This window comes from Schistocerca serialis, chromosome 1, assembly GCF_023864345.2.
Source record: "Schistocerca serialis cubense isolate TAMUIC-IGC-003099 chromosome 1, iqSchSeri2.2, whole genome shotgun sequence".
In the NCBI taxonomy this organism is placed as follows: domain Eukaryota; kingdom Metazoa; phylum Arthropoda; class Insecta; order Orthoptera; family Acrididae; genus Schistocerca; species Schistocerca serialis.
The window spans coordinates 604,385,696-604,400,657 of record NC_064638.1 but is presented as its reverse complement, the minus strand read 5'-3'; the positions used below and the strand labels follow the sequence as shown (position 1 = coordinate 604,400,657).

General features: G+C 40.3%; 1 protein-coding gene across 1 annotated transcript in view; it reads right to left on the bottom strand.

Moving 5' to 3' along the window:
* The window catches only part of LOC126477267 (uncharacterized protein KIAA0825 homolog), a 177,721-nt gene that overhangs the window by 59,033 nt on the left and 103,726 nt on the right, over positions 1 to 14,962 (bottom strand). Inside the window, exons 6-7 of the mRNA XM_050103604.1 lie at positions 6,816 to 6,933; positions 3,867 to 4,105 (exon numbers count right to left, since the gene is read on the bottom strand). Of these exons, the coding sequence (XP_049959561.1) occupies positions 3,867 to 4,105; positions 6,816 to 6,933 (357 nt within the window). The remainder of the gene's footprint in view (positions 1 to 3,866; positions 4,106 to 6,815; positions 6,934 to 14,962) is intronic.

Genomic DNA, 14,962 nt, shown 5'->3' with positions numbered 1-14,962 from the left:
CAAGTGGGATCAGTTTTATTTTTTCTTTGATCCCATTGTGTCTTCACGCCAATTTCAGTTTGCTTTTGCCTTTCACTATTGGCCTACTCCCTCAGATCTCATCTGGTTTCCTCATATGTCGTCCATTTAATCCTTTTTGTGATTATTCCCACATGTTTGGGTGAATTTTTTCGGACATAATTCTTCATTACTTACATATTTTTACACTTTTTTTTATCCACAACCATGGTTCCTTGCTCCATCCATCTGCATCAATACAGAAAGTTTCCTTATCCACAGACTTAACCCATTCCCTCATACTGTTCCTGCATTGTTGCTTGGCTCATGGAATTCTGCCCAAACAGCCTTACCATCAAATTACCATCTCCGGCTGCCACCTTTCCTTCCACAAAGACGTCCATCTATTCAGATTCTGCCAGACTTTAACCCTCTCATGGATAATCTTGCAAAACCATATCGATCAGGCACAACCTCCTTGCAAAACCTTCTCTCCATCTACAAAATTTTCCTGCTATGCAATTCGAAATTCCTGGATCCCATAACACACACTGAATCTCTTGCCTTCCAGGATCTACAGCATCATAAAGAATGCCACCTCAAAAAACTCTCGACCCTGTTCACTTCCTACTCCCACCTCGGACTACCACAGTCCACCACCTTTACAACAACCTTCAAACCTTCCCATGTCCCCTCATAACTGTCAAAACTTGTCTCGCAGATACACTACATTTACCCCATCCTCAAAAAGTCCCTCCCACCACTGCACAGAATCCAGAACCTAAACAGACCTGAAACACAGTCATTAACCTTTCCTCCAAAAGTCTTAGCCCCACAGAAGTATCAGTCCTTTCCAATGGTCTCATCTTTTAACCCACTCTCAAATACAATAATGCAATACTTGTTAGAAACATTCTCTCTTTCTACCAGTCCCTAGAGTGAAAACATTTCTTCACCACCAACCCTGCCAATCAGACTCTACCAAAGACCAATGTGGAACCCTGCCTGACTCAGTTCACTCCTCCATCCAACCACAATCTGTCCCCATTGTCCCTAAATCACCCCCTGTTAACTTTCAAGAATTTCTTAACCTCGAACCTTGACTCACCATCATTCCTCAAATCTGTCAACATGCAAACTAACCTTACACCTGCAGAAAGAACTGCAATCCATCACCTAAAAACTGATCCAGACCTTATAATCCTACCTGCTGACAAAGGCTCCACCACTGTTGTTTCAGATCACAAGGATTACCTGGCAGGACTCAACCAGTGATCAGACTCATCCACCTTCAAACCCTCCCACAGTGGCACCATTACAGAAATCCAGCATGATCTCCTGTCTCTCCTCAAACCCTTAGGCCCATCCCAAAACCTCTCCATGGAGTCTATTTCTCTCCTCACCCCTACAACTCCCCACACTCCTACCTTCTACATGCTGTCTAAAATCCATCAACTCAACCACCCAAGACGCCACATTGTGGCCTGTTATTGTGTCCCCACTGAGAGAATCTCTGCTCTTGTAGAACACCACCTTCAGCCTATTATCTGGAACTTACCCTCCTATATTAAAGATACCTCCACTATCCCTCCACTGTTCCTGTTCCTTTACCACAGGGTGCCTTTCTTGTCACTACTGATGCCAACTCTCTTTACCCTAACATCAATAATGCCCATGGCCTTACTGCTACTGAACACTACCTTTCCCAAAGACCAATGGATTCCAAACGAACAGCCTCCTTCCTAGTCACCATGTCCAACTATATCCTACCCATAATTACATCTCCTTTGAAGGTATTACCTACAAACAAATCTGGGGTATGGCTATGGGCACCCACATGGCACCATCCTACGTCAACCTTTTCATGGGCCATCTAGAGGAATCCTTCCAAAACACCGAGAATTCCAACCCCCCCCCCCCCTCCACCCACCTGTTTCAGATTCACTGATGACAGCTTCATGTTCTGGATCAAGGGCAAGGACACCATATTCACATTCCTTCAGAACCTCGACACCTTCTCCCCCCCCCTCCCCCCCCCCCTCCCCCCCCCCTTTGGTTCACCTGGTTCTACTTAACCCAACAAGCCACTTAACTCAATGTTGACCTCTGCCTCAAAGATGGCTACATTAGTATCTCTGTCCATATCAAACCTACCAACTGCTGCAGTATCTCCACTTAAACAGTTGCCACCGCTTCCATACCAAGAAATGTCTTCCATATAGCCTATCCACCCTTGGCCATCACATCTGTAGTGAGGAGCAGTTCCTCTTGAAATATACAGAGGGCCTCACTGAGGCCTTCACAGGCCAAAATTACCATTCCAACTTTGTACAAAAACAGATCTCCCATACCTTATCTTTCCAGTCACTCACCAGCTCCCAAAGTCCCACTGTCTGGCCACAAGGGAGCATACTCCTCATGACTCAGCACCACACAGGACTGGAGAACTGAATTATATTTTCTGTCTGGGTTTTGACTACCATGCCCTGAAATGAGAAATGCCCTACCACTATCCTTTGCACCCCTCCCACAGTGATATTGCACTGCCCACCAGAGCTACACAATATCCTCATCCATCTCTACACAGCAACTGTCACAGGTCGCAAGAGAACTGCACCGGAAATGACAGCAGAGAAGCAGCCCTTGGACTTTGGTGTGCCAGGTACATATAGTCTTCGGCCGCAAATTCAGCTGCAGTCCACCACCAGCAATGGAGGATGACACTTCGACAATGCCAGTCACACGTGCTGGCAAAATGTCAGAGACAAACGTCAGCCGAAGAACCTGAAACAGAAACCAACAGGCCATTTGTCAACCAAAAATCTGTCTGTCTGCATGAATGGCCACCAACAAACTAAGACCAAGAAACAGCTGGACCACCATGTTGCTGAGCATGCTGTCCAACATGACATTCTTCATTTTAATGACTGCTTCATGGCCTGTGCCATCTGGATACTTCCCACCAACACCAACTTGTCTGAATTGCATGGGTGGGAACACTCCCAACAATATATCCTATGTTCCTGTAATCCTCCTGGCCTCAAGCTTCTTCAGTCGCAGTCCTCACCTATCTAGCCCATTCCTTGTTCCCATTCCCGCACTACAAGACCCCCTACCCCACCAATGCAGCCTCAGCCTTATTACTTCTCTCCTTTACCCCCCCCCCCCTTGCCTGTGGCTCCTCCCTACCATTTATATAACCTCTTGCCTGCACCTAGCTGCCCTGCCCTCTCTCCACCTTATCTCTGTATGCTCCCACAAGCAGCACATTACCGTTCCCCACTCATACCCTGCTATTCCTGCCCCTCCACACCCCAATCTCCTCCTTCCCCCACCATCCACATACACAGCTCCATGAAATCTGGCTTCAGCTGCCAGTGACTGCGGTCATATGTGCGAGTTACAGTTGCGTGCGCGTGCACGTGTGTCTGTGCACCACATTGAAAAAATCTGTATACATATTGATAGGTATGATTCTGACTGATGCATCTCTTATATTACATTACTGTATGAAAAGAGCACCTGTACACTTCCATATTAAGGAAAAGTGGCAGATAAATACACATAAATATCACTTGTTTTGTCTGTGAAAAAAAGGAGGCTTTGTCATTTTTTTGTGATTTATATTTACTGCTTTTATTTATTGTTTCCCTTTTTTATTATAAAACGTCAGAAAGAAATTTCTGTTATGGAAACATTTTATGCTGGCCCCTTTCTCATTGTTCCCACCATGGTTCAGTTCTTAGAAGAGCAGTATGGTCTTCTCATTCACACCTACATATCATGAGTATTTAAACTTCATCTCGATGCCTACAATCTTTATACAATAGTATGCACATTTTGACTGTAGGGTTATTTTATTTACTGACCTGCTGCTTGTCAAGGCATCCTGCCCAGTCCTTTACTGTCTTTTCTAGTATAGGCAGAATAGTAAACTTTAAATCAAGTGATACACCAGCCATACATGTAATATACATCAGTGACTCCAAGATAATGTTTGGTGGTAAAGAGCCTTCTGTTTCATTCCAGAGTAAACATTCACCTTTCCCATAACACAGGAAACCATTACAATGCCCAATGCTGCTTCTTTTTACCTTTTCTTTATTTTCTGTAAAATAATTTTTAAATTATTATTTGAATTTACAACACTTTTTTCTTTAAATGCTAAATATTGTAAAATTTGTGCTGTTCACTTTCTTTTGTAACTAGAAAATGAAATCTGATGGAAAGATTATAGTAATGAGAATCAGGCTGTGATCTTTAGGGTTGACAGACAAAATAATAGGGACAGAGGCAGTGGAACAGAAGAGTTATAGAAGGGGAGTGTGGAGTTCGGATGATTGGGAAAGCAAACTATGACATCTTGCTAAACTTATCCAAAGTAAGCACCAAGTTTCTTGATCTTGTGCTACAAGATTTGCTGTGGAACTGAGTATTGCATATCGTTAATAGAATCACTCAGTGTGTCTGTTTATCCTTAATGGCACCTTAACTGTCAGATTAACATGAACTCCAAAATATCATGTAGAATGGTATTTCATATAAACCAAAAATCTCCAAAAATAAAATTTATGTTACCTTGAGCCATCAAATAGTAATTTTTAGGTGTGGATATTGACTGCCAGAAAAATAAGGACGAACGCACTAATACTCACAAAAATAATTACCTCAACAGATATGACTTTTCAATGAGTGTGTGACTGCTCATGATTTCTAATCATAGATATGATTTAGGTGTGCTGAATTCTGGAAACTATTTCTGAAGTACAGACCTTACCATAAATTTCATATAGGACTCAAGTTTAGTTATTAATAAGGTTGAAATCGGTTCAAAAATGGTTCAAATGGCTCTGAGCACTATGGGATTTAACTTCTGAGGTCATTAGTCCCCTAGAACTTAGAACTACTTAAACCTAACTAATCTAAGGACATCACACACATCCATGCCTGAAGCAGGATTCGAACCTGCGACTGTAGCAGTCGAACGTTTCCGGACTGAAGTACCTAGAACTGCTTGGCCACTGTGACCGTCCTTGAAATTGGTCATAGACTCCATGGACTAAAGGAAATTGTAGACATCAAATTATATTTTTGAGCTTGGATTTTGTAATGCAGTATTTTAAGGGTGAAAATAGACACATGAAACTTTTCCAATATTAAAATGATATTTTCAACAGAAACAAACACAGAAATTTTAATGAAAGAGGACCTTAAACAGACTCAGTACTAATTATGAGTTTGACATATACAGAGTGAGTCACCTAACGTTACCACTGGATATATTTCGTAAACCACATCAAATACTGATGAATCGATTCCACAGACCGAACGTGAGGAGAGGGGCTAGAGTAATTGGTTAATACAAACCATAAAAAAATGCACGGAAGTATGTTTTTTAACACAAACCTACGTTTTTTTAAATGGAACCTCATTAGTTTTTTTAGCACATCTGAACATATAAACAAATACGTAACCAGCGCTGTTTGTTGCATTGTAAAATGTGAATTACATCCGGAGATATTGTAACCTAAAGTTGACACTTGAGTACCATTCCTCTGCTGTTCGATCGTGTGTATTGGAGAGCACCGAATTATGTTAGGATCCAAAGGGAATGATGATGGACCTTAGATACAGAAGAGACTGGAACAGCACATTACGACCACATGCTAACACCTTTTTATTGGTCTTTTTCACTGACGCACATGTACATTACCATGAGGGGTGAGGTAAATGTACACACGTGGTTTCCGTTTTCAATTACGAAGTGGAATAGAGTGTGTCCCACTGGAAACGCGTCGACGTATGTGGTATCAGCATGATGGTGCACCTGCACATTCTGCAATTAACACTAGGCTGACCCTTGACAGGATGTTCGACGGGCGTTTCATAGGACGTGGAGGACGCATAAATTGGCCAGCCCATTCTCCTGATCTTACATCTCTGGACTTCTTTCTGTGGGATACGTTAAAGGAGAATGTGTACCGTGATGTGCCTACAACCCCAGAGGATATGAAACAACATATTGTGGCAGCCTGCGGCGACATTACACCAGATGTACTGCGGCGTGTACGACATTCATTACACCAGAGATTGCAATTGTGTGCAGCAAATGATGGCCACCACATTGAACATCTATTGGCCTGACATGTCGGGACACACTCTATTCCACTTCGTTATTGAAAATAGAAACCACGTGTGTACGTGTACCTCACCCCTCATGGTAATGTACATGTGCGCCAGTGAAAAAGACCAATAAAAAGGTGTTAGCATGCGGACGTAATGTGCTGTTCCAGTCTCTTCTGTACCTAAGGTCCATCACCGTTCCCTTTGGATCCATACGTAATTCGGTGCTCTCCAATACACACGATCGAACAGCGGAGGAGTGGTACTCAAGCGTCAACTTTAGGTTGCAATATCTCCGGATGTAATTAACATTTTACAATGCAACAAACGGCACTGATTATGTATTTGTTTATATGTTCAGATGTGCTAACAAAACTAACGGGGTTCCATTTTAAAAAAAGTAGGTTTGTGATAAAAAACATACTTCCGTGCATTTTTTTATGGTTTGTATTAACCAATTACACTAGCCCCTCTCCTATGGTTCGGTCTGTGGAATCGATTCGTCAGTATTTGATGTGGTTTACGAAATATATCCAGCGGTAATGTTGGGTGACTCGCCCTGTATATAAATTATCTTGTTGAAACTTGCATAATCAATGGCATAATCATGTTGTGACCATAATAAATCATTCTAATTTCATTTTATTATTATTAGTATAGTCATGTATTTTCTCACATTAAACCTTCATGTTTACCTGTGCCATTTGCGCATTTTATTCTTGGCTCTCTTGCTTTATATTCATACCTTCCAATGTGGTTGACAAAATGATCCATGATAATTGATGTGATCTTACCATGGCACATCAACAAAACCTGTAAATTGACATAAAATTAATAACATCTGACGCTTGGGAAAAATAATTTAGTGGTTCCTTTGTAAAAATACATTCTGTTAGAAACACTTTATAATATCATTAGATGGTCAGCACAACAACAGAGATTGTATTTAACAGAATGACATAAACATTCAGAACAGATTGCAGTAATTATTTATTTATTAATTCTCTTAAGCGGTTTCAGTCTAAGTGACCATCTTCAAACCTAAGCTCCTTTATGATGTATGCTGCTGGTTTGTGGAGCTGCTCCACTTACCAAAAAATACCAATTGACTGGTACTTTAGCACAGCAGCTTTGTGAACCAGCTCCACATGCCATCAAGGAGCTTCTTGTCTGAAGATGGTTGCTCAGACTGTAACCGCTTACTAGAATTAATATACAAATTAATAATTGTTGCAATCTTGACTGTCTGTTTCTGTTATATATGTTACTTTACATGGAACATATTTTCTGTCTGTGTCCTCATCCCTGTGCCCTAGTCTATGAGTCTGCAGTTAAATGGAGATGATGTTACCATCATTTGAATTGAAAAGCTATATTATATACCATACATAACACCAACTGCATCAGAAGCTTATAATTTAAAAAGCTGTGACATAGTCACAAATAAAACAATGCTCCAGGAATCATAGGATTTGTTTTCTTTATTCCAGTCTATGATCACAAAAAGTGCCCTCAAACCATCGATTTTGGTCAGTAGTGAGCATCTTCAGAGTTGTCTAAAATATATCATAATATAATAAAGCCAGAAAAGCATGATCAAGAGACACAAACAAAATTAGCTGAGCATGATTGAACATAATGTAACATCCATCGCAGTAGAAGTTCTTGGATAACATATGGAATGTTGAGTTTAACTGATGAAAGAAGAAAATAGAAAACATGGGAAATGAAGCAGGTAAAAGGGATAGAGACAGCTAAATATGTGGTTGACAATAAGTGCATATTAGCAAAGCATTAATGACTGGAGGAGAGATGCAGATCTGTAGAAGCATGTGTAACTGTAGAGAAGATAGGTACCAACTACAGAAAAATTAAAAACATCTTTGGAGAAAAGAGAAGTATCTTAGATGGCAAGCCAGTGATAAGCAAAGAAGATAAAGTTGATAAGTGGAAAATACATAAAAAGGCCCTACAATGGAAACAAAGCAGAAGACATTTTATAGAAACGGAAAAGGAAGAAGATGAAGATGATACGTCAGAATTCATGTAAGGAGAATTTAACAGAGTACTGAAACCTTACACCAAAACAAGGCCCTTGGAGTAGATTAAATTGCCTTGGAACTATTGAGGTCCTTGGCAGAGCCAGTTATGTCAAAACTATTCCACCTGATATGCAATATTTATGAGACAGGTAAAATATCATTCAGCCTTCAGTAAGAATGTAATAATTCCAATTTCAAAGAAGGCAATATTGACCTTATGACTTATCTTAGAAAACAGACTGAAAAAAAGCAAACCTATGTCTGCAGCAGTTGCAAATCTAGAAAGAGCTTTTCACAATGTTCATTAGAATACATTGTTTGAAATTCTGGAGGTAGCAGGGTTAAATACAGGGAGTGAAAGGTTATCTACAAAAGAAACCAGGCTACAGTTATGAGAGTCAGTGTAAATAAAAGGAAGCAATAGTTACGAAAGGAGTGAGACTGGGTTGTAAACTATCCTCGTGTTATTCAGTCTGTAACACTGACCAAGCTGTGGGGAAAACCAAGGAGAAATTTGAAAAGGAAATTATGTAATATATGGCATATAAATTAAGGCTGTGGGTCCCATGAAAAGATATCATTTTGAAGAACACTAATACACTGACAGTAAAAAAAAAACCATAACAAAATAAATTGTTCATGAGACACACTGTTCAGAGTTCACTGATGCTCTCCATCATGGAATCACAGAGCACCACTCAATCTGACCTTGATGCTCAACAGCAGAGGCACGTACAGGGACGCAAACACAACGTTATCACAGAAGAGTGAAGCAGTGCACCACTGTCAGCAAGTAACACTTGCCATGGGATTGGGGGCAGTGGGAAGAAGGCATCAGGAAAGGCATCGATCGGTGCATGAGTGTGCCTCCCAACTTTTGTGTGCTGCCAGGCAATGCAAGTGTGTAATCACTGATAGCACTCTTTCCAAAACACTGGCCAGATGAAACACACGATCACGAGTGATAGATGGTGTTGATGCCAGGGTATGACAGTTCATGGGTGTTGTTGAAAGCACTAAACTGGAACGTCTCTGGAAGAAATGGGTAGCGTGTGCCTGCGAAAATGTCACACCATATCTTGAGGGTAGAGTCAAGAATAGGCACTAGTTCCAGTTGTCAGCTGCTGGAGGCATAGTGGTGGAGGCTGTCCAGTTGTTCATCAATTTCCTATCCATGTATGACGTCTTCAGACTTCACAGGAGGAGAGATAATGTAACAAGTGCAGGATATGAGGTCAGCAGTGATTTTCAATTCTGGAAATAAGGCAGATATCAGCTGAGAACTGAAATATGTACTCCAACTCCTGGAAATGGCACAGTGAACACCTGATGTGATTCTGTAAGGCATGAGTAATTGGCTTGTGACAGCAAAAATAATGAAGGGGTGGGCTTCCACAGATGGATGTAAATATTTCATTGCCTCAAATACTGCAAGCAACTCATCATTGTAAGCACTTCAAGCATATGGTGACTTTGACAGCACCTGTAAGAAGAACCCTAGTGGCTGGCACCTACCACCAAAACGCTACACCTATGACAGCCTAGCTGGCATCTGCAACCATGGCTAATTCAGTGTTGCACACCAGGTGAACAAGCAGTGTCATTTCTGTTAGGCTGCATCTGGACTCTGTGAAAAGTCTTCACCAGTGTCTGTCCAGATACCAGGAGTCCTTCCTTTTGAGGTAGGGCCATTTAAAGCTGCATTCAAAGGCTCCTCCATACTGGTGACATTAGGCACATGGCATCAATAAAAGTTTAATATGCTCAGGTAGCAGTGTAAGTTTTTACGTGTCTGTGGGTGCAGAATATTCACAGTCGCCTTACCTTCACAGGGAGAAGTGTGGATCTGTTAGAAATGATCAAATACTCAAGAAACTCCATTTCAGTGCCCCAAATATGCACTTCCAGATGTTAATGATGATACTGGCTTCACTTGTCAGGTGTGGCAGTGCAGCTCAGCCTTGTCAAAAATATCGGGATGTCATTAAGATATGTGAAGTACCATGATAAGCCTCACAAGATGCTTCCAGGAAATTTTGCCAGGTCTGGGCAGCATTCCAAAGACCAAATGTTATGGAATTGCTCACAAAAAGCCCAAAGGGCATAATAATGGCTGTTTTATGAATGTCTTCAGGTACCACAGGAGTCTGTATGAACACCTTCCTGCAGAGTAGTTTACCGAATATGAATGACTCCTTCAAGGCATGGCTAAAGTCCTGCAGGTGCAGTATTGGATATCAGTCTGGCACTGTTCATGCATTTAAGGCACAAAAGTCCCCACATAGGTACTATGAATTGTCTTTCTTGGGGACTAAGACAACGCGTAGGACCATGGTGTGCTCTTTGGACAAACGATGACTTGTTGCATGATGGCCTCGAACTGAGCTTTGGCATAGTAGGTCTGTCAGGCTCAATATGCATTGGGCATTATTACAATGTGGTGAACTGTCAAGTGTTTGAGGTCTCTCGATATGCGAGGTGGAAAGTTGTTTAGATTTGGATCTGGACCTGCTAGTGTGCTACTGCTACAGTACCTGCTGCCCTCTTGCCATGAGCGTACCTCCTAGGCGATCTGTGTGGTTAGTGTTGGCATGTGGGTTGCCGGATTCTGGACTAGGTTGTGGAAGTCAGTATCCATGGTGGCAGGTACACAAGATTTGTCACTGTGGAGTGAAAGCTGATGCTGTGGCTACAGCTTTGTAGATTGCACATGGCTGCTGTACTGGGAACTTTTGCCAATGCAAGTACATAGTTAACCATCTCCACAACAGCATCCAGCTACATTTTTGTCTGTGTGGCAATCACCAATGCACTTGAGCTGGGATACCGTGCACCCAGATAGTACACAACAGTGAGCCTGTAATCATGTCAGACTGTACAAAGTTTGAGACGTAGCAAGTTGGAATTTAACACATTTGTTATGTTTTCTACTCCCAAGAATAAATAATTATTTTTTTACCTTTTAATTCAACAACAGGCACTCCCAACTGTTCGGGAATGAATTTGGAATTATCTAAAAGTAATTAACTTACAAAATAATTGACATCAAAAGTTCATACTGTCCAAATTTCAATTGCTTAATTTGCTTTAATGGCTGCAAGATTCTGAACTATGATGATATAATTTCATTGCTGTATCTTTTTTGGATCAGACAACATCATTCACTACTTAATTCAGTCAGCAATTAAGAATTCAAATAGTGTAGCATCATAAAAGATTTACTTCAAAATGGATGACTTACTCATAAATAGATACAATAATAATGTTCCATGAACTGTTCTGAATTACTAACATGAAACATTTTACTCTTAGAGTCCATGCCAAATGGTAAAATCTAACCTAACATAATTTGAAAGTATTACGTAATTTTAGAATTCACATTATGTTCTTCTGCCTGTCTTTGTATAGCTACCCCTACCCTACAGTCCACAGTTGATGTCTGAGCAGTGCACTGCTAACATCTCTATGTCAGGTAAACCTAAGACCAGCACACAAATAACATCTATATGTCTGTTTGTGTTAAAATTTGTGACCAGTGAGTACACATAAAACATCAGTATGTTGGTTCACATGAAAGTCTGCTCATTTCTAGCATAACACTCACAATTCTATAGTGGTTGAGTGACATTCTGCACCTTGACATAATAAATGCAACAAAGAAGATGCAACTGCATAATGTCTTTGCATCTTGAGATCTCTGGAGAACTAGTAAATATTAACCTCAGGAGTACTAATGATTGCAAACTGTGTTGATTGGACAGCATCGCATATGCTGGTAACAATACAATAAATCTTTTTGTGTGCACTGATATAATTCTGTCATAATTTATTCTGCCACTGGGAATGTTACCCAGATCTGTGGCATTGCTAAGTAGTTGGGTGATCCTCCTTTCTTATAGAATTACAAAGGAAATGCGCTTCCATTGAGGGAAACATTCCACGTGGGAAAAATATATCTAAAAACAAAGATGATGTGACTTACCAAACGAAAGCGCTGGCAGGTCGATAGACACACAAACAAACACAAACATACACACAAAATTCAAGCTTTTGCAACCAACAGTTGCTTCATCAGGAAAGAGGGAAGGAGAGGGAAAGACGAAAGGATGTGGGTTTTAAGGGAGAGGGTAAGGAGTCATTCCAATCCTGGGAGCGGAAAGACTTACCTTAGAGGGAAAAAAGGACAGGTATACACTCGCACACACACCCATATCCAACCGCACATACACAGACACAAGCAGACGCCATTACAAATGTCTGGAAAACTGTTGATACAGAAGACTGGATGATTTGTTTGTATCCAAGTAGCTGTTAGGTGAATCACAGATCCGTATCACTCATCCTGATGAAAGTTCATCACCTCTTGTTAGCCTACATATCATATCAGGGACACCAGTGAAGTGGAAATATGTCATGCAGTGAGCTGGCTTTACTGCTGCACCTATCCACTGTGCTCAGGGAGGAGGCTATGGTGACAGGAATGGTATAAGAGCATGTGTATCTAATGTATATTTATCCATCACAAATTAATACACAGCAACTAATAAATGTATTCTGTTTGTGAATGTCAATGCACTCATGGCCAAGTGGCCACAATAAATGCTGTTAGCATAAAAGATTCACTCTTGTCATGTGTCACAGGGCTCAAACACATGTCTCAGATGATGTACACTCTGCAATGCTACAAGCAGGTTGCCTGATTGTGCAACAGCAGGGAAATGACAAACATGTGTGCAAAATGCAAACAAACTATCATACTTTCTGCTCAACCCGCAAAGTGCCACATCTTTTGCAAACACAACAAAACAAACTGAATGGTGCCTTATTAACTTCCCATATGTGTTGGTGCTCACCTTAAGCTCAATCCATGTGGTGTGCAGCTAGTGAAATCAGACTAAGAATCATGTCTGCAAGGCACTGAGCTCACACTGCTTTGTCTGCCTCACCCCATGTGCAACACCAATGCCAAAATTTGGCCTAACACTAAATTTGCACACTGGCAGATGCCAGACACAGCTCACTTTGTGCTGGCTGTGAACTGCAGTTCTGTTGTTCATGCATTTCTGCAGTACAGCTGCCAAATGTGCATAGCATGCCCACTTTCACTCACCTTAAGTATGGATTCACATTTTGGGGAAACTAAACTGCAGCTATCAACACATTCAAATTGCAAAAAAGATCTGTTAGAATCAAATTTGGATGCAAACATAGAGGTTTATACAAACTACTCTCTAAGAACACCTTCAACATGTATCTACACAATGGACACTCTTTGATCTTGAAATAAATGTAATTTATTTATTTATTTTATTATCCATCTTTAGACATTAAAAATGCAGTTGATGTCGTCATTTGTGTACATATACAGTTTACATAACTAACAGAAATGGTGTAATATATTGTAGATCATTATTGTCTAATAAGATACAAAAATTGGTCCTTGATGCTGCACAAGGTATTTGCATTATATTTACATGTATAAGTTTAATCTAAGTGAAACTATATTAGTACCGGTACTTAAGATAATCTTTAGTGCACATTATAAACTCTTCTATTGTATAAAAAGCCATTTCTTTGTGACACGTTTAAACTAATTCAGTGACACATTATGTGCCTCTATTGGCAACATGTTAAATAGGTTTACTCCCACGTACCTGTAACTATCTTGAGTTTTCTTTAGTCTAGCAACTGGGATGTCAATTTGCTGTTTTATACGTGTGTCATGGTGATGGATAGATTATCATAGTTTGTGACTGTGTTGGTTTTCTTTTGTGTGTATCAGACAACTTAGTATAAAGATGGCTGCAACTGTTAGTATTTTTAGATTTTTTAAATATGCTCTACAAGACTCATTTTTTCTGACATGGATGCATCTGACTGCCTTCTTTTGCCAAATGAAAACTTGTTTTGCTTCGGGTGAGTTTCCCCACAACAAAGTGGCATATGTTAAATGAGTGTGGAAAAAGGCATAGAATGCATTGAGTAATAACTTACCACTAACACATGACCTTAGTTTACCTAACAAATATGTCACACATGCTAACTTAGTACAAATATAATCGGTATGACTCTTCCACATTAATTTTGAGTCAAGATGGATCCCAAGTAGTTTAGCTGAGAAACAATAAATCTTATCACTCTTAACACACAAGCTAAAGAGAATATTTACAGTTTTATCATGATTTATATGCAAGTCATTGAGTTGGAACCACTTGATGGCTGCTCTGAGATGAGCCTCACTTTCCTCATTTAATTTTCCTAAATCTTTCCCTGCTGTAACAAAAGTTGTATCATCTGCATAGAGTGTGGATTTACATAACATGGTGCTGGGCAAGTCATTTACAAATATTATAAAAAGTAAAGGTCCAAACACAGAGCCTTGTGGTACACCCTGCATGATATCCAAGACATTTGACCTCATATTGTTAAAATGCACAATTTGTTTTCTGTCGCTCAGATAGGATTTGATCAGAGATTGTTCTGAGCCTCTAATACCATAGCAGTACAGTGTTTCTAGTAGTATCCTGTGACTGACAGAGTCAAATGCCTTGCTGAGGTTTGACAAGAGTGGCATTAACTGATAATCCTGATTTGAATGATGACAATATATATGAAACAACATCTTCAACTGCTTTTGCCGTTGACAGGCTGGACCAGAAGCCATACTGAGAGTCACTAAGAATATTATTCACAGGCAGATGTTGACTGATTTGGAGCTGTATGCACTATTCCACTACTTTTGATATGATGGGTTCAAGGGAGATTGGACGGTAATAGGTAAGAATAGTCGATTCCAAAAA